The sequence below is a fragment of the Mercenaria mercenaria genome, chromosome 8 (genome assembly GCF_021730395.1).
Source record: "Mercenaria mercenaria strain notata chromosome 8, MADL_Memer_1, whole genome shotgun sequence".
In the NCBI taxonomy this organism is placed as follows: Eukaryota; Metazoa; Mollusca; class Bivalvia; order Venerida; family Veneridae; genus Mercenaria; species Mercenaria mercenaria.
This window is the reverse complement of record NC_069368.1, coordinates 81,750,907-81,778,566: the sequence shown is the minus strand read 5'-3', so window position 1 is coordinate 81,778,566 and position 27,660 is coordinate 81,750,907. Positions and strand designations below refer to the sequence as shown.

Sequence of the window (27,660 nt, the reverse complement as noted above, 5' to 3'; positions counted from 1 at the left end):
TGAGAACATTTTATAACCACTTAATTATGATCAACTATCAAAGCCAAAAGATTTTGTAAGTAACAGAACTTTATAATGAATGCTATTTTGTTGAAATAATTTCACATTCATAGGTAGTCGTTGCCTTCTGTTGGTACTTAAATTATTAAGCTTGGCTTACCGCCATCTGGTATATAGAATTATAGTTTTCTGAAACTTGGTAAATGCAAACAATTGCGCTAGTACATTCCCATCCGTTTAACGTTCAACATTGGTTTACTCAAAAAATCTTGTGCTAAGTTTATACTTTTAGTTACGCTGCATATAGATATAATTTCCGAAATTGGTAAAATACCATGTCGGATTATAGTGTTGGCATTCATTAGATTAATACGATTGCTTTTAAAATGAAAATAAATCACACTGATGACAAGACAAGTTTTGAAAACAGCAGCTGATTACTTATCTGTTTGATATTTTTTAAATAAAACAACATGTAAGCAATACATTAATTTAATCCTTCGTGAAATTTAGGAAAATGTTGCTAACAAGATAAACAAAATGACTTCTTAAATTTTATTCGTTTCATGGCAAAAATGTGACCTCATACAACACAAAACATGAATACTGAGCACTCAACTCTACATAAATGTTGAAATAAGGAAATAAAGTAAATGTCTTCTAGACTAGGAGATTAGCAAATAAGAAATTATAGACTCGAAATAAACATATAAACAGAATTGTTATGAAAGTTATCAAGCAAATGTGAAGATTCTCTCTATACCAATTAAATACTAATCAGTGAATTGTTTAATGATATGTGAATAGTAAATTGTTGGTATGCCTCCATCAAACCAAAAACCCTTTATAAACATGAAGGATGCACACGTCAGATAAAGAATTTCACACACATGCATAGCGAGGTTATAGAATACCAAACTACCCAATACTATCTACCTCAACAAAGTAAAACAAAATGTTATGAATGAATTTCTTTCTGAAATACATCTAAAAACAACTAATGGATAATGACAAAAACAAACACAATTTATGTACAGTAGCCGCTTAAGGTTGTGCATTTCATGCACCCGTTGTGATAGTCAAAAATTACACCCTAATTAGGACACTTTCTCTTTCCACAGAGATTCAACAAACGCTCCTATTGTCAGTACATACAGTTCATGCTGAATTTGTCCAGCAAATTCCAGTTTCATGTAAGGCCACTATTGGCACAACCACCTGTACAGATTCCAAAATCTTCTTGTCACAGTAACCAATATTCTATATCCAAATGTTTCTATCCGCGTGTTAAGTAACTTGAGGTACTATTTCTTTCGTTTCTTTGAAAAGTGGGTAGACAATCAGTAAAAACAAAGAAGCAATCAGTGTGCCCGTTACAAACAACCAAAAGAAGAATCTATCAATTATTTCAGCTACTTCTACCCATTGTTTAATGTATAAATCAGCTTTATCCCTTTCCTCCTCACGAGCTATCAGTTCATCTAGTTTTTGTATAATTAAAAGATAGTCTTTGTTATCTTCTCGTTGGTTTCCTTGTTGCCGCGTCATGTGATTTGAATGATTGTTTGGCAACTGCGCATGAGTATCTCCATTTTCGTAGTCAATTAAACACCCAGAATCTCCAGACACTGCCGTGCTGATGTAATGATATGGTCTTTGTACGCCGCGCCCTGACCCCGTTTGCCAATCGTCTGCTGATCGTTTATTTCTCCCATTTACAAATACAAGGTCCATGCACATCACTTTTGAAAGCCCTGTTAATATCACTGCTAGCCATCTTGGTACACTGACCTCCTTTTGACCTCTGTGATTTATGTTTGACGTCAGAACTGCCAATATCACTGACAATGACGTCATAGACATAACTGTTGTTAGATAAATACCTGAAATAAATTATGTAATTATTATGTAAAACTGGTTAAGTTAAACATGCACATATTGCAACATATAATATAAAACGGTTTATTGTAATATCTATGTTATTTCAAAACTTCATTACACAACTGCATATACTGAGTTGTATGAAAGTTCATTATAATATAGTGTTTTGTAATTATTCATATTAACAGAAATAAAGTAGTCATTTTACATACTGAGTTATCTACTAAGCAAGATAACCATGTCTGTATAAGATTACGTAGAAATATAGTTCTAAACCAGGTAAAATCGTACAAAATGCTAATCTCCTCTTTAGTTTATGAAATAAGAGGAACTAAACTTGAGGTTGCCGGCATATTTTCTGCAACTAGAAGCTTACCTGTAAGAGGAACGAAACATGAGGTCACCGGCATATTTTCTGCAACTATAGAAACTTACCTATCAGAGGGACGAAACATGAGGTCACCGGCATATTTTCTGCAACTGAACTATTATCAAATAGATGAAATTGTACGCATTTCTGCACTAGGACTTACTATTAGACGGACGAAACTTGGGTACCGGCATATTTTCTCCAACTAGGACTTCATACTAGACGATGAAACTTAGGTTGCCGGCATATTATCTGCAACTAGAGACTACCTATCAGCGGGACGAAACATGAGGTCACCGGCATATTTTCTGCAACTATAAGCTTACCTATCAGAGGGACGAAACTTGAGGTTACCGGCATATTTTCTGCAACTAGAGACTTACCTATGAGAGGGACGAAACTTGAGGTTACCGGCATATTTTCTGCAACTAGAGACTTACCTATTAGAGGGACGAAACTTGTGGTTACCGGCATATTTTCTGCAACTAGAGACTTACCTATCAGACGGATGAAACTTGAGGTTGCCGGCATATTATCTGCAACTAGAGACTTACCTATCGGCGGGACGAAACATGAGGTCACCGGCATATTTTCTGTAACTATAAGCTTACGTATCAGAGGGACGAAACTTGAGGTAACCGGCACATTTCTGCAACTAGAAGCTTACCTGTAAGAGGAACTAAACTTGAGGTTACCGGCACATTTTCTGCAACTAAAAGCTTACCTGTAAGAGGGACGAAACATGAGGTTACCGGCATATTTTCTGCAACTAGAAGCTTACCTGTTAGAGGGACGAAACATGAGGTCACTGGCATATTTTCTGCAACTAGAAGCTTACCTATGAGAGGGACGAAACTTGAGGATACCGGCATATTTTCTGCAACTAGAAGCTTATCTGTACGAGGGACGAAACGAGGTTGCCGGCATATTTTCTGCAATTAGAGACTTACCTATAAGAGGGACGAAACTTGAGGTTACCGGCATATTTTCTGCAACTAAAGACTTACCTATAAGAGGGACGAAACATGAGGTTACCGGCATATTTTCTGCAACTAGAAGCTTACCTATAAGAGGGACGAAACATGAGGTTACCGGCATATTTTCTGCAACTAGAAGCTTACCTATAAGAGGGACGAAACTTGAGGTTGCCGGCATGTTTTCTGCAACTAGAAGCTTACCTATAAGAGGGACGAAACTGAAGTTGCGTAATTTTGAATAGAAGCATAACCTGAGAAAGCAACAACTGTTATTCAATTTTACCTATAGAGGGACAACTGAGGTGCCGGATATTCTGAATAGCTTACCTATAAGAGGGACGAAACTTGAAGTTGCCGGCATATTTTCTGCAACTAGAAGCATAAACACTGAGAAAGCTAACAAAACTGTCAGTCCCAATGTCACCTTCTCTCCGCTGTCAGGTCGCATCCAGAAACCGGATAAGGTTAAAGTGGACAACATTACACACGGTATAATAACATTGTACGTGTAATAAAGTGTTCTCCGTCTAATGTGTATATAAAACGTGACATCTGGAAATGGTTCAGGACAACAAGGGTACGTTATAACATTCCTTATGGCTTCCACTTTGATAAGCTCCCATTCGCCATTGCTGACAAATGTAGAAAGATCCACTGGATTGTCCCTTGCATACAGATCAACCTGAATAACGAAAAAAGATATTTTACCAAAAGATAAGAAGGAAGATATATGGATTGTCTTCGCAGTAATTCCTACGTAGCATCAAAAATCTTAGTCTGTCTAGGTTATCTGCGACAAATCTAGTTCTAATGTGAAATTGTTATGCTCATATTTCAGTGCGATCGTATTAAGTTCGGCTTAATAAAGTTAATATGTAAAATTTGCTTGTCAATCATACACTTATTGTATAAAGAGCAGCATTTAACTATTTTTAAAAGACAAGTTCCAGATACACGCTGTCATTACATTGTAAATTAAAGCATTCACATTCCCGGATTTCGAAAGTTTAAAATCGTTTATTTTAAAGTTCAAAGAGTCGACAAATTTCTTTCTTCAAAAGTACATACTGTATAAATCATTCTCGGAAAAATTTACATAAAACTTTTCAGTCAGCAGTTTTCCGGTCCATGGATTATTTCCAGTGTGAAAATCGAAGTGAAATTGTTTGAAAATGAGTTCAATTCAAATTATCATTTTATCAGATCAAAGATAAACATATCGAGTCTACATAAAGCATTCCCTCCTGATAATTTAGACAATTACTGTTTGATTCAGATATTCCGTAGCAACAGCGTTTCTCTTTCTTTAACAAATACAGCGACAAAGAACTTGACACATTTCTGTCAGAAGAAACTCTGGCTATAAACACTATATAAATTTTGGTCTAGAAACATGACCCCTAATGTCTTATCAATGTATAGAATGTCAGTGTTCTAATTAAAACAGGACGTTTGTTGGTCAACCATGAAAGCCACATTCAAAGAAAGCAATCGCCAGTACTGCACTAGAATTCGCAAATCTGGTGTTAATACAGCAGTTTTGCCCATTGTCGAATCTGAGTGAGATATTATAGCCAGGTACATTGTCAGAATGTTTCAGGCATATTGCTGAAGAAATTGGATGGCTTATGTGTTAACAGTTCAATTGTTGATGGACGGCGAAGAGTTCCTTCGGGCACTATCTAACTTGTCAAAACTATCTAAGCATTGAAACTATCCTATTATTTTTGATAATGGAGCAACTGATTCGTCAATACTGTAATTAAAGTGTAATAACCTACTTCTTTGAACATTTCAATACTGCCGAGGTTGTTTTCGAATTTTTAAAGCAAAGAAAATCGGCAGGAACTAATTGTGTATCCAAGTTAAAAGATTGTAGTAAAGACTGAATGACTGTGTACTAATAATCGAGATATTTGAAAAATAAACATTGACAATGGAAGAACCATGGAAAGGACTACTGCTTTTGAGGTTTTCTGTAATAAAGATTTGAATAAATGTTATAAAAAGGTGATTAAAGAACTACATGTTGTACCCGAAACGAAATCCAAGAATGAGTGCATTGCTATTTTATAACTGTTTAAAGTCGTTTTAAAAATGTCTTAGCTACGCCTACAGAAATCTAAAATTATGATGTACAAACTACTGCCTTTTTATATTTATGTGCAGTTAAAGTCATCAAAAAAGCTGAAGAACGATTTACAAACATTTTATTGAGAACAAGTGTTATTTCAGTCAAAAAATATCCTAATGATTTATTTTAGAAAAATGGAGACAACTATTCTAAAACTTATCTATTCGAACATATTGAAAACTTTCTGTTTCCCAGAACCGTTGCAAAACAACTTACCACTAAAGCACATGTTTCATCATACAAGCTATAATTTGTATTTTGGGAAATTTTTATATGATTGTGCAAGTCATAACTGCTTACCTGAAATCCATCGTAAGCCCATGAACCCATTTTCAACTTGCATCTTTGGTCATCGAAAGGGAAGTACGTTATATCTATATTACATGTACTTCGTAACTTAACTATTGGAGGCCAGAACACTTGACCATTTGAGTGAACCATTGCTAAGGCTTGCATATATCCATTATTGTAGTCATCCGCACTATAAGACAGAAAGAGCATTAGACATTCTTAGATTTGGTCAATGTCATTCAATCTGTGTCTTCGTATAACGCATATGCAACATACATCCAAAATGAATAATAGTAAAACTGACATAATTATTATACATGTAAAATTTTTAAAAAATACCGAAATGTTCATAACTTTCAACACAACTAACATAACTTTTTGACATTTCTACGACAGTTATATGTGCAAATATTTAAGATTGTGCCCTCCCTTTAAAATGAAAATTGCATTTTTAAAAGTATTTTAGGTTAACTTTGTTTTCAATAAAAGATTTATGAAAGAGATAGATGAGTTGTTTTACTTCGTGAATACAGTGGAAATTAATTAAAACATGTTTTGCACAGTGGTTTACAACAACGATTTCTCGGAAATTAAGTGTTTGTTCACCAGGCGTGTTTTAAACACGTTGTAATAAATCCTACAAAGAAGACCGACAAAGACAATATTGAACTGAAAGCCTGTTAACGTACTATGAAAAACATGAGGTCAACAAGCTGTGAGCCGTTAATTTTATAAACATAGAAGTTGTTGCACTTCGGTCAGACTAATGATATGTGTAGTTGCATGATTAACGAAAACCTAGTTATTTTATATACTGTTATTATCATTCAAAGCTATGTTCATGTAACAATTAACTAAAGTAAAATAAAGGTCAATGTTAATGTCAAGGTTCGAATCAAAACAAGAGAGCGGAACTTGAGCGCAATCAGGAGATCTAAGATGCAGATTTACTTTTAATGCAAATAACATAGGTAACACGATACCTATTGTAAAGCACAATATCGGGTCTCCAGATACTTGCACAAGGTATACGAAATACTTTTAGACCATTATAATCATCTGGGTCCCATATTAACTTCTCGTCATACCATTCCTGAAAACAGAACACGTGTACGAAAGGTTTGCTAGGCAATTGTAGAAAATAACTGCTCTACAGTTCTCGAATCTCAGTGTTAAAAACACTCATTTGTTACCATTTAATAAATGTTTTATAGAGTAGGATGCAAAAATGATGATGACGTTTACTTGTAGTATGGAAAAGTTAACAAAACAAAACTTATTGGACCTGAAGGCAGACAATGTACGAACTATTGAAAATATATTTATATTTCATGTTTATCACTACTTTGATACAGGAAGGATAATTTGCCAGTATTTTTTCTCTCTTTCTTTTTTTCAATACCTTTCTTAATTTTATATGGCCACATTTTATTTCTGTATGCTATAATTTATATTTGGAAATCCTAAACGGGAAAACACTTGTCTAGAATAACATATGTGAAAAGTACTTTAGAAACGATTCCTAAATTCCAGATGTATAATAAATATAATCAGTTCGTTAAATTTATGTACAGTGTATTTTCAACGGCAGAAAATATAAATAAAATGAAATAAATATATTTTCCTGTACGTATACATACATATATACATAAAAATCTCTACTGGAAAACACCAATGCAAGATATTAACACTGTTACCGATTCACAGACTACTTGAAGAAAAAAGATATTTTTTATGAAAAATATTTTAACAAGTCGATTTATATATTTTTTTTTTCGAATTGTATGGACTGCGACATGAATCAGAGAACGAACTTGAATAAACGTAGTTTTTTTTTGGGAGGACAGATTGCTTTAGTAGTTTTGAACATGATATCCTTGATAGCCAGACTTGTAAATTTTGACTTATACTAGGTTTTATTCTACAAACAATTTCACATTTTCATAACTAGCACACACAATTAACTTACTATAGCAAATACAAAGCCACCGCAGGCAGAAGAATATTTGCAATAAACGTAAAGAAAAACTCATTCCATCTTTATGTCACATTCTTGTTCATGCCATTTTCGATTATGGATATCAAAGTAGATTGCAATATTAGATAGGTTGCAATATTTATTTCCCAAAATGCACTTGCCTAAAAGAAAATGACTTTTGAGAAAATATGTTTTATCTCGTTTAAACAGAATGCCTTTGGAAAAGAGTTTGTTAGATTAGTACATGGATATTAAGCTGATTTGCTGCATCTGCATATTGATTTACACATTATTTTTTATAACCTTAGAGTCTTGTTACCTTCATTATACATCATTATACATTCTTTACTTCTTTATATCCTCCAATACTGCAATACTGAATCAAATAATACTATCATGACTGTGCCTTGTGCAAACGGATACATTAGTCTAAGATATAAATAGCTCTCGAAGAAAATGCTGGGCCATTCAAACTTATCGTATTAACTGAACAGAATCACTTGATCAAAGTAGTTCAATATAAACAAGAACAAAGACTCAATAGAAGGTCGCGTGCCAAGAAAGCATTTCCCTCAAATCAAACCCCTACAGCATCGGGTGAGAGATGTCTAATAGAAATGCACATACAACACAAACAAAAAGAAAATGGCACTGATAGATGAAACAAACATATAAATGATGATGCCAGACGGACAGTGGTGTTTTTACCATAAAAGAGCCATGTTCCAAAGCTAGGTGATAGTGTAATTGAATGTAATTCCCACCTGGTGAGTCCTTAATATATTATAACAAAAACATAGCAGAGGTGAGGGACAAGTGCTTCGAAGTAAGATACCTTAATCATTCGGTCAGGAGGCGTCGATTTATCACCATAACAACCCTTGAATTACACATGAATTTGAATTATATCAATGCAAAAATATTAACCACTCTACTAAAACAATATATACTGTTCCATAAAATGGTAATACTTTATATAGATTTATCTTACTGATTCCGGTTGAGGTTGACCAATGGCTCTATCATATTCTAATATAGTCATAAATTGACATTATAAGTATATCATGTTCCCATTCTTAACGAGATCCATCACACACGTTCGCATTGCAGGCAGAATACTTTCTTCTGACGAAACCATTTTTCATAATCCTAAATTGCAGCTCCCGTGAAAAGAACATATACTTAAGACGTAGGCTTCAAATCAATTTGACACGAAGATGTGCTATATATCACAAAATAGCATCCTTTTAAAAGAAGATAATCAAATGACTTGACATTTCGATAACCAAGTATTAATCATCTCGTCATTCGGAGTCAATTAATGCCAGCCTGTTATTGCATCTCGCAGCTTGATTGCCGACAATAGATCGCCAAATAAGCGTGAATGAGAAATTGGATGATTTTACCATTAGTCTTGTATCGACGGTGCTATATTTCTATGTATGCCGATATCTTGTTTAGGTTCTTCACCACGAAAGGGAAAATTGTTTTAAAAATACTATGAAGAGTGAATTGCTGAGTTGTTCAGCAAACCTTAATAGTATTTTCAAAATATAAGCCAAATGACTGAGTAAGATTTGCAAACATCTGAGTTCTGTAAATTCTAGGCATGCTTCTCCGAACATTTAGCTTTTAGAATGTTTTCATTATCTTACGTAATCATGCTGAACCAGAAACTTTTTTAAAACTTTCAACATCTATTTTAAAAATGTCTTTCTTTAAGAGATGTGTCAGAGCATGCTATAGGACATTTTCTATGAACTTGTATTTCAGGTCGTAAGATAATTAAGCTTTAAATGTGAAGTTCTTTCTCTAAGGCAAAACTTTAGTTCGTATTTGTTAAGTAAATTGCTTTATACAAACATCACATGCATGTTTATAACCCAATAAATGCAATCCTGACCGATGCAATACACTCATTATATCATACAGAATAAAATACTGTAAAATGCTTATATGACCCAACAACAAAAGCAAAATGATTATTACAAACATTTGAGACCAATGGACTAGTTTCAAAGATGTACCAACATGATGATCTGTAATACTAAAGGAACCAGTGCGACGACGAAATGGCTTATTCTCGTAATGGCGGACAGGGTATCGGACACTACTTCAAACATTATTTGCATTCGTTTTCATGAAATAAGCTAAACTGAGAATGTATCTGATATTTGCAGTATAAGTAGTTGTTACAGATCACATCATTATGCTCCCAAAGGGGAGATGCGCATAGTTCTATTCATTTTCCGGTCGGATTTTGCACTTTGATTATTCAACATAAGAATGATGCTATGGTACCATTCTTGTCCGGAGTTTCCTCAGCAAACACTTGCTGGAATTCATCGAAACTTCATATGAAGCTTCACTCACATTTTACTTGAAGTTCATGTTCCAGTCAGCTGATTTTTCGCTGAGTTATTGTCCTTTGATTATTCAACATACTAGAGTACCATTTCTTATCAGGAGTATTCCTCAGCAACCACCGACTGGAATTTATCCGATTTTCGTAGGAAGCTTCATTCATATAAGTTGAGACGTGCATGTGATGTTCCTGTTCTGGTTGGATGATTCTTCATCAAAACTTATAGGAAGCTGGAGATGCGCATATTATCTTCAATGATCATTCAAAGGCACAATAGTACTAAATAGGTAATCAAGCAGCACTTCCGGGCTAGTCAGATAATGGCTGAAAGAAAGAAACCTACACTTTTCCCAGTTAAAGTAGCATTTTCATGTTTTATGTAAGTCAGGTCCTTTTTTTCATTTCATTTTGGACCTATACTTGACATTTTGGTAGCAATTTCAAGGAGAGTTTTTGCATTTAAAGAAATATAAACAAACCTTACTACTCATGTGCTCATACCCACATTTTAGTTGTCAGTTTGGAAGATAGATATTCCATAGTGTTGACCTGTCATACAAAAGATCTCTCTTAAAAGATTCATGCCCCATACTTTTCTTTTATAGTTCATTTAAGAACGAACATAAGGCTAGTATTCCTTTTTACAATTGGCCTGGCTATGTCATTCAGCTCTCAGAAGATTGCTAATTTCATACAGCAAATTTATTTACCACTGTATACCTTCAACCTTCATAGGATGCTTCGCTCTCAAGAGGAGATGTGCATATTGTCTTCATTTCCCAGTCGGATGATTTTCGCTGATTTATTGCCCTTTGATTATTCAACATTTGTATACTATGGTACACTTTCTTCTCAGGAAGCTTCATTCGCAATAGGAGATACGCACATTAATTTCATGTTCCGGTTTTATGTTTTTAAGACAGAAATATTGCCCCTTGCTTATTCAACATTAGTAAATTCCTCAGCAACCCTTGGCTGATATTCAGCAAAACTTGAAATGAAGTTTCACTCCCAAGAGGAGATGCACATAGCCGTAGCACGCTTCTTAGCAGTTACGTGCTGGAGTTCTAAGAAACTTCTCTGGTAGCTTCACTACTAGGACGAGGAATGCACCCAGTCGATGAATTCCATTTTTGTTCTTTCGATATCCAGGAAGCATCCATCGATTTTACCGATATTTTCTTGTTTTAATTTTGATGCAGTTGTATGGTGAACAAATGTGACTTGACAAATCTCTCATAGAGGATATACGAGTATGACATCTTTTGTCGTCATTCTATGTACGTGTTAAGATTATTCTCAAAAACGGAGCAATAATAAGTAATATGAAATGAGTCGCAGTATGTGTAACAACACTGTCAAAAGTGTACATTTTGGATGAACATGTAGAGAATAGATAAATGTATTCATGCATTATGGGAATTTAATATCTATTTTAGACTTTCGTGCTATTTTATAGATGTGTCATTGTGATGTCATCTGTGTAACAGTAACCATTTAATAAGTAAATTTGATATATAATATGTGGGTGTTAGCAGACGTTTTAAATATCTCGGTCGGTATTTTGTTTCTCGATTTCACAATATCTGCCAACACACTCAAATGCGTGTATTGTATTCACTTTGCTTGGAATACAAAAGGCATGTTCACACATCCGTTTAACTTCTCAGAGAATGCACAATAACAACATACCAAGGAAACAGTGCTATCTCTTTCCACATTAATTTGGAAGATGAAGACGTATATACAGGTGTTTACCTGCAAACGTAGTTGTTTCAGATACTTGCTGACATAGTCAGTAGATCTATTTCGCTGTATGACATATACTTAGTCTAGAGCAAACAACATTGTCATCGACCTCTTATTCACATGTTAATATATATAACAAAGGTGAAATAATCTGAATCGGAGTACTTTTTCTCGTTGTAGGGTATTCTGAATAAGTACCGATGTGACAAAATCTGATCTCACACCGCTAGTCTCACACACTCCTTTATACAAAAGGGCCATTAATTTGGTGGTTGCACAGATTTTACATGAAAAATGAAAATAACGTGAAAATAACAGTAAAGAAAACGGTGAGAAAATAAATTTAACATGTCAATTAATGTATGGATAAATAATCCCACCCTCGACCTGAGATCGGTAGAACCTCGTTTTGGGACAAATCTCATCATTGGCAGGTATTTCCTTATCCTCAGATTACTGGAGTGGTAGACTCATTTTATATAGCCATTACCAAGATACATTTCAAAATAAAAAGTAAATATAAAAAGGGTGTGATACAATTTATTTATTTATTTTGTTGGGTTTAACGTCGCACCGACTTTCCAGCTTTGATTGTGGAGGAAGACACTAGGTGCCCCTCCGTACCTATTTCATCACGAGCGGGCACCTGGGTATAACCACCGACCTTCCGTAAGTCAGCTGGATGGCTTCCTCACATGAAGAATTCAATGCCCCGAGTGAGGCTCGAACCCACATCGATGAGGGGCAAGTGATTTGAAGTCAGCGACCTGAACCACTCGGCCACGGAGGGCCAGGGTGTGATACAAAACATTTTACATAACAATAGATATTACATAAAAACGGTTAAAAAGCTAGTTGAAGTCAGGGACACCGGGCGGTCCGTAACATTGGCAAGAAGGAACCTTGAGTTTAAACGCACTGGTAGCTAGCCAACCTCACAATCAACCTAAATCCAACTCATCTTAATCTAACATACAGTTGTATAAAATAAAACTTGCAATAGGGTCAGCAGGCTGTACTCTAAGTAATATTTAGTATATAGTTAATTATTACTAATTTATTACGTTTGATGTTCCACATACGTTGCTATCCGATTGTAATGAACACGTTCCAAAACACTTGCGTTTAAGATAAAGTTACCATAATAAAATTTATGACAGTGGAATATACAGACGGGGTTAATAGACGTGTGTGTACCGGAAAGAATAAAATATATGTAATATAGAAGGGCCAGATATAAAACGTGGTTGTCCCAAATGTATACCCTACGCAAAAAAAATATGTGATAAAACCTCTTACCTGATCAAACCAAATATTTGTAGAAATGACTTGATTCCTTTCATCCTGAAAGACAATTGAATAAAATAAAGCTAAAATTTTAAATAGCTTTTGCAAACATTAAGGGGAAGTACAGGTCATATATCAAAAAGAAAAAAAAAACTCCTACTAATCTTGAGGAAAACTGTATTTCATACCTTCACTTGATAAGTGCATTTACTTTTAATTGGGATGCCGTGCCTTTTGGTACCGAGATTTGTGAACTGTTGCGACGTTGTCATTGTAAGATTACCGTTTTAATGAAAAATATAATTATTCGATTTGTATTATAATACACTGTAAAATAAGACAATTATAAAGTAACTAGAACCAAATGTTTGGGGGACCAAGACAAATCCAGATATATTTCACTGCGCCTACTGCAGTTGTTTTAATCATAATGATACAAGTGACAAAGGCATAGACAGGATAACCAAAGAATTCGTTCATTTTGAACCCTGTCTGAACTTGCAATTGTCTATGAATAGTGGATGACGGAAGCTGTACTCCAGGCGATGTAAACGATAAAATACTTAGAACAAAATAAAAAATACCACCGCAATACTGATACCTCAATTTGAAAGCAAACGCTCTATGCATTTCATCTTTTTTCCTACAAGTATGTTTCTTGATTTCTTATTTATAAATTAAATCAACAAATGTTACAACAAAGATTTTCCTTGCCCAATATGAAAGTATTCTTGATGGTGAAAAAGTCCTACAAATTACTCCTGCGGAGTCCCCTGTCATTTTTAAATAAGACTATCAATTCTGACTAGAGATGTTCTTTCACACGTATTGATTGGATAGACAGCCAAGTGTCGGTTAGAGTGATATTATGCGACCTGTATTATTGAGGAAAATGTCGACAATGTTGTCTTCCTTTCAAGATGATATCATTACCCGTGATTGCATTAGTTCGGAATGCCCTGAACTCTATGAAATTACATGTCTCTGAATACATATATGTGTTAAATTTGCTTTTAAATCGATTGTATGATTGTAATGCTTTACATTATTCAGATAAATTTATGTGACTTTCCTCAAAAAGCATACTTACTGAACCTGTTTTGGGAACAGTTTTACATTGTCATTAGATAGACATTTTTTTCTGAAAATACCGTCTGTAAAATTGTTTTGAAGATATTCTTACGTAAATTGTAACTAGGCATCTAAGTATATTTTAAGAAGAATTTACTCTCTGTTTCTATATATGAAGTAAAGTTTTAATTTCTTACAACTATGAGATGCAAAGTCGTACTATTTAAAAAAAAAATACTATTTAAAAAAAGAGTTTGCTGGTATTTTATGCATAGGAAATGATCTGTCTCTGTAAATGGAATGAAACTTCCAATGTCTAACTGTTGCGTCATGCGCTGAAGAAAAAAGTCAATATTTACCACGTCGAAGATTTGTGTGAGCGTTATTCCAATGGACACGTTGACCGGATAAGCAGCATTGTAGACAGGTCGTGTGTTATGGTCATAGTTGGACATTAAGTATTTGTAAAGGCGTTGTTCGTCTGTTGGTTCTTTCTGTTGCTTAGTTTTGTTGTTTCTTCCAGCTGAAATATAAGGAAAAAAAGTTACTGAAACACGCTAGAAAACACCATGAAGCATGATTGTATGTTGATGTGTTATCAATCTATTAATGAGGATCAGAAAAATTAATCTATATGATAAGAATGTTATTTTGGAACATCAATAAGTAAAGCTCAATATGGAGAGCACACTTTTGTGAAGTTCGATTCCCAGGTGAGGCGTACATTCTCCTTTAAGGTTTGATAGAAGAAGACATTGTGTCTGAAATGATCCGCACTTTACCCTAACGCATAGGAGAAGTTCGCAAGTACGTGAGGAGAACACGTTAGAACCGGTATAGAGAATCCAAGAACATAAGGTTAGCTGTCCGCCGATTCATAACTGAAATGATGCTGTAAACGGCTTATTATCCAAATCAAACAAACATAAACAAGTTATCTGGTTTAATTTACTAGTTAAAAAACTATTTATCATAGTCGACAAAGAAATACAAGAAAGCTGTTCGCAGCAGTCTAACACATTCTGCAAAGTCTCGCAATATGTAGGCTAAGACAAAAATACAATGATCACTGGAGGAAATGAAGTATGCTAGGAAATACGCATATAAAAGTAAAATGACGGATAAAGTATACGTTACAATCTAGTGACCGATGAGTGATTTTGTCAGTACATATTTGTACCTTATTCCCAAAAGAGTTGGTGATATAACATTTATCTACATGTTGAAACTACTGTGAGGTACGTCTTGTGAATTCTATATTGTGATACCAGTTGGTCGTTTAACAAATACTTGACATAAGACTCTTGCATATTTTGATCGAGAAGTTTCATTGTCACATAACAGTTATAAATGACTGATCTACTTCCAAATCATTACCTCAACAAAATAGAGATACAAGTAATAAATCCGTATCATCAAATTTCACACCACAGTTATTTTCTAGGAGCGGTAATTTCACATAGAGAAATGTTATATGTTAACGATTATAAAAATGATACAGTATAAATGTATTTTTTAAATAATGTACCATATTTTAATATGGCATGAGTCAAGTCAAAATGTTAGGTTTTGATCACCTTAAATGAAACGAATCCAGGCTGTAAATGTATATTAGCAAAAGATGTATGTCTGTATTCTATAATATTCTTTTTACTGAAACACGAACGATGTTTGACTTTATTGTTAAGTAGCAAACAAGAATCGACGATTCCACAATTTGCCTATGTTAAATTTTAGTGATTCATACATTCGAGCAGTGTGGATTGATATAAACTGATTTCGATTGTTTAGTATTACTCCTCGGAAATCGATCTACCAAATAAGGAAGCAAGGAACATTGTCTGTTGTTGGATCCTCATGCAGCTAAAATAATTTATTTGAACACCATAAAGTACCCTAATGTTATGTTGTATCTACAAAGACTCTATTAGCATAATCAGTGTATACAATTGCAGTACAAAATGTAATGCTCGGGTGCAAAATAGGTTAGGTGCAAGGTTGTAAAATTAATCACAAGTATTTGTAAATAGAACATAGAATCTAATAACACTGATGTTTTAATCATATATATTGATTAAAGGATATAGATATATATATATATTGTAATATATTTATATATCTTGACACGCCGCGGCAAAGGTGTAATAGTGAATATTCTTCTTATTGACCTTGAAGTCATATCAATATTCGTTGGGTTTTTTTTTTTTTGGAAAAGGATGTTAAATACCCTTACAGGTATCACTACTGCGAACTAATTACTTTTTGTCACTGTGTTGTAAACGCTTTTCGAAAATGGTCGTGAAGTTAAATCTATTTCGAAATATTACGAGTATGTATTAATAAATTCATGCAGCTGTGTATGAATATTGAGAATATCCCCTGCCGTGATCAAGTAAGCTTTTGTTGCTTGTACAGACATGTTAGTCAAGCTGTTTGAGAATTATATTGTTTTGATGCCTCATTGCTTACACAAACAGTTTAGTCTGATGGCAGAATGAAATACAGCCGTTCTCTATAAGATGCAATTATCTGGAGTAATGTTCAGAAGAACTATTTACCAGTCTGGCGACCTCATTTACATGTAGATACAGATCTCATTTACATGTAAAATTGAACAGTGTCATTCCGGACTAAACAACGTTTCTATTTGACTGTTAATATATTTGCCGACGTTAGGCTATGGATCTTACCACTGCATATAGCTATGACACAACACTTCCAAAACGTAACAAAGAGCATGCAGATCACCCTTTCCATGACTCCAAATGCTACAAACACGAGTTTTTAAAGATTTTCTTGTCTTACGTCTTTTCTTGTATTAGAGTCCTTAAATAAGTTATCAATTCTATTTAAATACCATGATATTGAAAAAAAAAACATGTGATATGGACAGACAGTAAATTATCTAGTTGCCTCGATATTCAAGGTAACTATCCGTTTCACTTGATACTCTTGGAATATCTAGTTACTGTACTCACATGCATTATTGTTTTATTGACAATATGACTATTACTTGCACACAGCTGCAGTAAAATTGTGTCAAACCTTTTAATGTATACGTTTAACATCGTGTAAATGATATAATAACATCTGTAAGAAGATATTTGGCAACATAGGAAGTAATAAAACCCTCTATTGGACTAGAGTCTGTTCAGACTAGATATAATCGAGTCGGTTCATGACAGGTACTGAAATGTGCAACTTCATACATGCCCCAAGCCCCGGCGGAAGCGGAACTCTATCTTGTCGATGGATTGAATGGACTTAATGGTCCCAAAGTACATGTACCAGAAAATATACAAATAGAAAGACAACACTGAATTCAAGCAAACGCCATATCCTTGGGACGGCCGGTTTTTATACAATCTCGTCAGGCATTATGTTTTTGATAACACTGAAAATGACGTCAGATGACCTTCAGTTTTTCCTGGAAGTAAATAAAATGAAATTACACAGGCTTAACCTGAAAACGAAAGTCGCATTTATATTGGTCTATAGCCAGGGCTCACGCGCAGGGGTCACCCCGTCTAAAGGTATGCTCGTGGACTTCTGTTGTTTTTGTTGTTCTTGTTGTTGTTTTTTGTTGTTGTTTGTTTGTGTTCCTTGATGCTTTGCTAAAGGGGAATCAATTTTCACACTTTCATACGATTTGAAAATACTTTTAGCACGACATGTCAGCTCTTCATCTACGAAAAAGTATTTGCACTCAGAAAAAAAACACAAATCCCACAGGGCCCGTAACGGCGCAAGGGAATATGGAGATTTTGAAACTTCGTCAAGTCGTTCAAAGGGTAATTTTTGATGTTGTCTAAAAGTGTCAGTATATGCCTTGGATGTCAGATATTTCCGTATTCGCAGACCTATACATTTAAGAAATATTTTCAAAATGAATTTTGTGTAATAAATGTTGATTCAACGGAAGCGTGAAAGAGCCATCTAATGCTTATACGTTTTATTACGTTACAGGTGCGGAAAGGATATACAACTAGTTTGAACTTACCAAGCCCACCACTAAACCGGCAACCCAAAGAAGAATGGAACACGTAGATTGTCACTAAACAACACAGAAAGATAAACACAAAACATACAAATTATCAAAGCACAACCAATAACAACGATACAAAATACCCCCCGGTACAGACTGGAAAAGGTCTGTGCAAAACTACTACTTCTTACTCTTGTCCCAGTGATTATTCAACACGTTAACTTCAAATGTAAACAAGGTTTTCCTTAACCAGAGTTGCATAGAATCTAAGTACGGGAGACAATCTATAGCCGCCCCAAGTACGGAAGACAATTTATAGCTGAGACAATTTATAGCCGCCACAAATCTCGGAAAGACCAAAGTTAATAGACTATGTAAGAAGAGCCTTTGGAAGCAAATAAATTTATAACAGGCTCGGTGGGATTGAGACTGTTCGTAACGTTTAGAATCGCGCTCCATAATACCGTCTTAAACTATACAATACTTGAAACTTTACGCGGGTGGGGAATTATATGTTACCTACGTGTTGTCAAATTATATCTGAGTTCGTGTAATCATTTTTAATTTCTGTAAAATGACATTGTATGGAAAATAAACAGGGTCATAAAGATGGCAAAATAAAATCTCATAACGAAGTCAAACAATTTTAATATTGCGCGTGCAGTGTCTTTTCAGAAACGTGCTGTGCTTGCATTTTATACACCAAACAACACAGTTATATACACTTTTAATTCTGCGTTTCTTAACTGTTAAGGAAGTACTTCGTATGAATCTCAAATCACTGCATAATCCAAAAATGTTGTGCATCAAATAGTAGGTTAATATTGGATGCTCAGTGTGACAAACTGATCTAGTTAGCATACCGGTGGGCCGCACTGTCTTGTTAAACATGTATACAAATGTGTTCAATTTAAATAAACAAGACCGTTTTCATCCAACACCCTTTAAGTGTAACTTGACATGTATACATTTATATTTCTGCTACAATACTTAACGTGTTATATAACTGTAAAGTTTGTACGACCTTAGATTGACATTTTCCTCAGACAGATCACACACACAATGACATAAGATTGACAGTATTCCGTATTTCTTTTCCTCATTTTCTATTGAATTCAACATGTGAAAAAACCCTAGCAGTCTCTTGTTTATATGTGAAACAATGGTTTTACTTCATATGCAAGCAAAATGTCAGATATTTTATTCGATAGACAGGTAATTTAAAAATTTGAACAGCGGGGTTACAACATCTGGAATATAAGTTGGTCCTTCTTAAAACGATACCCAAATCAGCTTTGTGTTAGACAGAGATATTTTATGATATACTATTCAATCATTCAAGCCCTAAACAGCAAAATAAATACTTCTTCATTCAACGCTTTCTGTCTGTACTTATGCTTATTTTTGAATGCTAAAATATGCACAACAGTAAATCTGATACGCATTACACTGAGACCTAGTTGTAAACAAAATATTGGTAAATTGTGATTAGAAAACAAACGGAAAGACAGTATTGCTCTGTTGTTAACTCTTTTCTTCAAATAATTCAAGGTAGTAAGAAACAGTTTTAAACAATATTCCATGTCGACAATAAATGAAAAAGTGAAATCAGCGCATCTTTAACTTATATTAAACTGTTTTTGGAATAATTCAGAAAAAAAATATATCTTCTTTTTACCAACTAGAACAAAAAAAACACCTTATTCTTTAGACCAATAATACCATAATGCATTTATTCAAATGGGTATTAATATTTGAAAATTCCATTTGAATATTTGAGAATTGCAAACTACCACTCAGTAAAAACGTTGGTCTAGAGAGCAAAATATGAAAATTATCAATCAAAGTGACCTACAAGTATGGTATGAATCGCATAGTGTTCTCATGCCTTAAATAGCATAGACGTCTAAACAAATCAAGAGTTCTGCAACATTTTGTACATAAACAAGCCAAATGTACATATCATCATCCTATTCTATATGCTGTTCAATATACCTAATGAGCTGTGTCCTTTTACCTCAGACATTCTGATGTCCGATAATTGACAGTCAGTTGGTGATTAATCGAATGTCGTCTGCGATTCCGCAAAAATACGTCTTGCCTTAACATATCGAAAGCGCTTGCTTTTCACAACAGTTATTGTGGTCTCATTTACTCTCTATAAGTGTATGAGTATTTAGTTCATTGTCTTTTTAAGGATATACACGATATTTCTATTTATCATATGTGCTTTTACCATTACACGCATGCGCGGACAAATTTTATTCACATTGTCCTGTAACTTTGTAACATAGCAGGCGTCAAGAGTGAGGCTTGGTTAGCTTAAGCAGTCCAGTAGTGTTTTGCTATTGACCATTCAACTGTAATGCTCTACTGTGTTCCTTTATTTGTTTCTTTTTGCTCACATTGGCACTAGTTTTTACTTTGTCTACGTATTTTGTGAATAGTCATACTTTATATATCAATACATACATTTTTGTAAGGTTTCTGCGGTTTTGAAGCGTGTGTCTTTGTCCATGTTGTTGTTTATATTCCTTAAATAATGATAAATAGCATCAGTTTCACTTCCGCTGAAAACCATAATGTAGTGTATAACAATGTCTTACAGAATTAACAGATACCATTGTTGTCAATGACTTCAGACATGAAGAGTGTTCGCGTGATTTCAACTGACAAGTGGTATTATGTATAACGTGTAAGACAACTTCCGTTTGAAATAAATGGATTTCATGCTTTTGTTCATTCAACAAGAGCTGATTCAATCACGCGACTATCCCTTTTAAATTGATGATGCTATTAAACTGCTGACATTTTCCCATTTAATTACATTCATTAGCATGAATGTAGAAAATTGAATCAAAATTTCAACGACAAACTAAAAGACTGAGTGACATGTTAAACATATTGAGTGATTGTCCCATAGTAATGTTTTTCTTTTGATGTACTAAGTAGTTAGCAGGCACTGGTATCATTGCGACCTCTTTTCTAAAAATGCACAACCTTATGCAACTTTGTTACCAAATGAGTTGACAAATCTATTATACACGACTTTTAATACATGCTTTAAAATCTGCAGTAATGGTACTGCACTTATTTTAAGCCATTTGAATGACTTCCTCTTCCAATGGCCATTGCTCTACTGATATGCAGTTACAGTTAGATATTAGACATTTAAGGTAACTTTGCTTGTAAACGTGATAATCTGTGTATGTTTAGTATTGTTTCCAGTGGAGAAGCCAAAAGTAGAATCCCAGGTAGGACACAAACAAACATTTACGCCGTAAGTACATGAAGCTGTTACATTCCAGATCCTAGGATTATACTTCTATTCCATATTATATACGACAATTAAAATACAAAGTCACATGATTATGATAAAACGTCATACACAAATTCAGGTCAAATAGCATAACCTCTGTAAACTGTTTGGATCCATGAAAAGTTTGCGAATTGATTGATTACTATATTACACCTCAAATATCGTTATGCAATGCTTTCCAATGTAACAGCCTGTGGACCGTATGATAAAATGTTGTTCATCAGTTCGAATTTTCAGCAGTGGTCTGAATCGAAATAATGAAATATATATATATAACGATTTCCTCAAGTTTATTGCATGAAATACAATCATTGCAAGATCTGCGCCGCGCCAGACCAATTTAATTTGATAAATGCTTAAACACTAACCTATACTAGGAAAGCATTTTACGAAGTCATACCATAGATGATTTTGAATATTTCAAGATCTAGAGAGTTTAAGAATAAAATCCTTTAGGATTACGCATCACATTTGATAACATTATATTGAAATTATTAATATAATATAGTACAATTAAAAGTACAACATATTGTGTTTTGTAATGATATAATAACACTATTGTATAACTATAAACTAGCAGAGGATATGAATCAGAGTAATGAAAATAATTCTTTTTTAAATCCGACCTTGAGCCTGAGTTTTCTGCCGTGATTTGAGAAAGAATGTTTTGTTTTCAATATATTTAAGATAGAATATTTTTGGGGGCAAAATCAAACTTCTCACAGAAATCCCAACCACCCTCCTTTAAAGAACATCGAACAGATGTAGATACAGCTTTGTTTAGAATTTGGAAAAGTGCATTGTATTTCATCGTACAAGAAATTATATGTTTTGGAATAATTTGGAAATTTTTATATAATCTGAAACTTTAAAACCTACTTTCTACAATATGTAGTAAACAGATGGTTATTTACTCTTTCTGAAAATACAGTGACAATAAGATATTACCCGCCATGTTAAGTAATCGTGGTTACCAGACTACATGAAAAATTGCTAACGTAACTTACATATTTTCTTTATAAAATGGAACACAATAGTATACACATTTCTCAATGCGACTGTCTGACTGATTCTCCACTGAGAGTAATCAAGCATCAAAACATCTGACTGTAGATGGATCAAGAATTTGTACAGTCTATTGTTAGTACAGGCTTTGTTACTATAAAATCTTCTCGCTAAAATGATATATATCCAAATGTTCTTCGAAAGGTAATCTGATGTCAAGTCTCAACATCTGTAACGACCTCCGGTTTTTGCAGAACTTTTAATACGAAATTTAAAGTGGCGTAAAGTCAAATCAAAATGACGTTTCCATCTAAGCATAGAGGTCCTATAAATCTAAAGGAATTTCTATTACATTTTGAACAAAGTTATGTTATACTATCTACAAAGTTGCCGTTTCTGTATGATTCATCTGTTTTCACAATTATTAAGGAAGAAAAGCATATTCCACTGCCTTAAAATAATAACAGAAGTGACAGCTTTCATTAAATTTAAAAAGAAGTTTTAGATCATTGAAACAAGAGCACAAATGAACTACTGCATTTTGTTTTTAACAAGCCTGCTCGAAATTACAGCCATTATCACCCATATCATATGCTCTTAGAATAGAGGGTTCCATATAACAGCACAATAGCATATATGGCACTATTCAACCTATTTTGAACTGTTCACATTTTTTATCAAATGACTAAAACATATTTGTAAATAATATTGTTCGTTAGTATTAAAATAGGTCTCATTAGTCACCGCAAATGTTTTCGGGCTTTTTCGTTTCTTTACGCAATATATGTATCCTGAAAATATCTATATTGCTTACATAACATATCATAGTTACTGCTGACATGGTAGTATAGTTGTAAGCTCTCTGACTTCCACGCACGTCTATTCAATCTCTTTCAAAATTAATCGCAATTTTATCGAAATTGCTTTTTATATGATACACATGACGAAAATCATTCAATTCAAGTAATATTTTTGCTTGTAATTTCCTTCTTACTTGATGGATTTTAATAAAATAAAAGGATCGAAGACTGACAATCAGGTGCTTTCTTCGGCACAAAACTTCTGTCACTCTTAATAACTAGTTTCTCAAAACGCTTCGCCCAGATTCCAGTGTGTACGTTATCTACATATTTGGTACATGGCTTTGCGCCGAGGAAAGCACCCATTTTCCTGTCTTCGACGCTCCTCTGTCAAGTAATATGGTATTACAAGAAAAATATTACCGGAATCGGTCGATTTTCCCCGTGTGTCCGATACCAAAATGTCACGTGGATTGGCTACCCTGTGTTATTCTTACATTATTCTATGTAACAGTTTCACGTTGTTGTCCTTGTTTTCTTCTTTTTTTCTTAATGTTTTGTATTATCTATTTTATGATCCGGGGCTGTGGTTTCACGTCCAATGCCTGGCCAACATTCACACATAAATTATATGAGATTGGTAGCGCTGAACGTTTATAAAAAGACTCCATCAGAAATTATTAGACATTGTAAAAGTTAAAGCCCTGCTCTAGCAAGAAAGATAAAAAGGCGTACTTTATTTAGGCTTATGTAAAATCTATTCCAAGAAATTGTTTACTGAAACTGGCACACAAACACATTTCAAAACATCCTATTTCCCTCATTAAACAACGACAGTCAAAACTGTGGCTACGAGAAAATAGAATATCAACATCAATTTTCAGCTGTATACGAGAATAAATGCCATAATTGTGGCCACATAACCATGTGTTTTACAGTTAATTACACGTACAGAACCATGACATGCATGAACTTTACACACGGAATTTGACTTATTAATAACAATTGTAAACGTGAATATGTATAGAAATAATATAAAGCGTCCGTCATTTTCTGTGCGTGATTTCATAGAATATTATGTTCATTTCGGTATCGTTCACACGCGGAAATTGCTCGATTAAGCATTTTTGCTCATAATTTCCTAATTACCTAATTGATTTTAGTAATATGAAAAGCGTTGAAAACGAGTGCTTTCCTTGACAAAAACAGTATACCAGACATTCTTAGTACTTTTCTCAAACACTTCATCCAAATTTTTTCTCGGACCCAATGTGCAGGTAATATGCACATTGGGATTTTGGAGAAAGTATTAAGAATGTTGTAGACGCTTTGTGACGAGGAATTGAAAGCGCTACTTTTCTTGGCAAATAATAAAATAAAACATATGCAAAAATGTTACCTGACTGGATTTATTTTTCCCGTGTATACGACACCAAAAAGTGATGTGGGTCGTGTTGGCCCACAGGTATTGTCTCATGTATTTATTTTATAATACAAACTGAAAATATCTTAAATAAACCTAAGACTCGTCCCAACGATCTCTTTACTACATTCTTATAGATAAGTTGTAAATTTAAATACATCGTATCTGTATTAAACTGCAAATAATTTAGCTGAAGAAGGTAGAGACGGGTCCCTAATGAGCACAGCTATCTTCAAGCCTAAGAATAATTTGGACCATTCAGATCTTTGATAAATTCAAATCTAGGATTGTCAACATATTTATTCTTATGTCAATGAAATGTATTTTTTAAATCTTTGGGCATTAACTTTGTACAAACATATATTTTACTAATTATATGTACACACTTTAGATTTTCCTGTATTCAACCCACATCAAAATCGTATAATTTACACATTATCCTCCATTTCTGAATTCAATTTATATTCTCCTAACGATCTTTGTACTTCTGACCTGGCGTTTCTCATAGTTCGTTCATATATGGCCTATTGGAATTTAATTAAGTGTTCTGTGCAAATAATCAGGATTAAGTATTGTCTTAACGCATGGCGTGGGCTATATTACGTGAAGTCACGCGTCAAAGTAAATTATATGTGAAAGTAAGTCATGCCATGTGAAAAAGATATGCTTTTCTTGCCGGAGAAGCTTTTGAACTGGCACTGGAAACGTTATGACTTATTTGAAACTATACTGTTACATATTTGTTACCTAGTTACCAGTCGATTAGACCACTGTACACAGAATTTTGGTCGTTACGTGGTCCTATTTACTCTTTCATGTTATCGTCAGGTGTAGCTCTATATATTATATGAATGTGTCGAAAATATATTGAACTGGAGCAAATATGTATAAAACCATAGCAAGATACTGTCTTTTCTTTCTGTTATAGTTATGCAGAAGTGACATCAAATTCCAAAAGAGTTGTTTTGTACACTAATCACTCAAACAACAGATCAGTTACATCAGACAACATTACACTTTACACCATGAAGAGAGACACGTCTACCATTTAGAACTTTACATCGTGACAAGAGACACGTCTACCAAATCAAACTTTGCACCGTGACAAGAGACACGTCTACCGTTTATAACTTTACACCGTGACAGACACGTTTATCAATTTAAACTGTATACCGTGACAAGAGACATGTCTACCGTATTAAACTTTACACCGTGACAAGAAACACTTCTACCAGACTGAACTTTACACCGTGAACAAAAATACGTCTACCACATTAAACTTTACACCGTGACACCGAGTCTTTAGGGTTATCGAATTGCATCGGTTGTTATCATTGTCATGCTTTATTAAACTGCAGTGATATATCATATCATTTATGCCCACATTTCAAAGAAATGTTTCAGTTTTTGACAAAGATGAATCGTAAAATCTATTTTCGGCACATTTTTCATGCTATTTTCTAAATTATCCTCACAATGTTTGAAAGTCAAACGTTCAGCTGTTTCATTAGATATAGCTTTTTAGAGAAAAATATTTATGATAATGTGACCAAAACAGTTGTTTGCTGATCTCCGAGGTTACGATGTCGGGCTATCAAAAGCAGACCATTTCTTCTTTTTAAGGCTTTCTGTCTTGCTTTCGCTAAATACCAAAACTGTAGTAATTACCCGGCAGACAATCTTGTTAAAGTACACAATCTTCCATAAATGTAGTAAATCTGACAAAAGTACATGGTAAGGAATCTGACTAAAGTACATGATCGTCCATAAATGTAAGATCACCCAAGGCGTTGCGTATAATTATAAGATATGATTTTAATCATATTGCTCCTCAGGTTTTATACGCATGAAACAGACACAGTCCAGTGTTTAATGCCACTGGTTCTGACATATCTCATTATGAACGGACGTATTCAGGTTAATAAAACGCCGGAGTCTTTCCCCTTGACATAGAATAATTAAATAGTTTCACTAATAGTACTGATATAAGAATCTGAGATACTAATATGCTTTGGCATCTTATCAATAAAGGATACGTGTATCATGATTTATTTTCTCTATTCATTTAATGTCATAAGAGGTTCTGCTCATTGAGTTGTTAACGTAACATGAATTTCGTTAGAAACTTCGAACTTCGAATGTTTTATGGTGATGTATAAAGCTTTTTGAAATTTTATCTTTAATCTTCAAAAGTTTCTATCTTTTTGAATATCTTCAGAAAGTATATGTTACAGGTATTCTCTTAAAGTAGGTATTAAGTAAAATGCCTGGCTGTTTTTGGTCATTTTACAAAATCACTGACATTTCCAAGTATTATTCAAAATACCTGAAAATAGTTTTATAGCATACCTAACTGCTAAAATTCTTGAACAACATACGAAAATATACAAATTATGTAATAAAAGAAATAAGAATGTTGCAATATATATAAGGTATGCATTCGGATGCGTAATGATTAAATCGCGAGTGCATAGTCACACAATAATACAAAAACGACGACAGTGTTTCAACATTTTTTAAGAGAACACAAGTCATATGTAGCACTGTAAATTGTTAGTGATAATTTAAGGTTATCTCAATAGATGAATTATGTTGCATCTGGGTAAAATGATCATTTTCAAGAAATACGTTTCTCTTTTGTAAAAAGTAGACGAGAAGAAGCACACTATTTGGACTTAGAATATCCGTCGAAAGTTATAATAAAGTATCATGTGTTGAATAACAAAAGGTGACATTTTACCTACACTTGGTGATTTTTGTTTACATTTTTAGCTCCATGTTATGTTTTGCTTTCAGTTCATCGATATTGTTTCTTAATGTCCATGACCCCCTACCACCAAGTAAAAAAGTATAATGATTTTCTCTTGTTTCTTAATGTTTCTCCTAAAGAATTTATGACTGCAAAAATATATGATACTAAACAATATTAAATGCTTATCAACAATATTTGAACAACTTGGGTTGGATTATAATTCCTAAAGTTACACTACATTTTATACACTGTATTTGCTTTCTGAACCTGTGT

General features: G+C 33.9%; 1 protein-coding gene across 10 annotated transcripts in view; it reads right to left on the bottom strand.

Moving 5' to 3' along the window:
- Positions 1 to 541: 541 nt before the first annotated feature.
- The window catches only part of LOC123565989 (neuronal acetylcholine receptor subunit alpha-10-like), a 115,528-nt gene continuing 88,409 nt past the window's right edge, over positions 542 to 27,660 (bottom strand). For 8 of the 10 annotated variants that reach the window (XM_045359778.2, XM_045359781.2, XM_045359780.2 and 5 more), the window contains 6 exons: positions 14,463 to 14,626; positions 13,045 to 13,089; positions 6,637 to 6,746; positions 5,663 to 5,843; positions 3,556 to 3,910; positions 542 to 1,883 (listed from right to left, as the gene is read on the bottom strand). In XM_045359778.2, the coding sequence (XP_045215713.1) occupies positions 1,288 to 1,883; positions 3,556 to 3,910; positions 5,663 to 5,843; positions 6,637 to 6,746; positions 13,045 to 13,089; positions 14,463 to 14,626 (1,451 nt within the window). In that variant the 3' untranslated portion in view covers positions 542 to 1,287. Of the gene's footprint in view, positions 1,884 to 3,555; positions 3,911 to 5,662; positions 5,844 to 6,636; positions 6,747 to 7,950; positions 8,326 to 13,044; positions 13,090 to 14,462; positions 14,627 to 23,635; positions 23,660 to 27,660 lie in introns of those variants that run through there. The other 2 variants (XM_045359783.2, XM_045359784.2) reach the window with 2 other exon arrangements.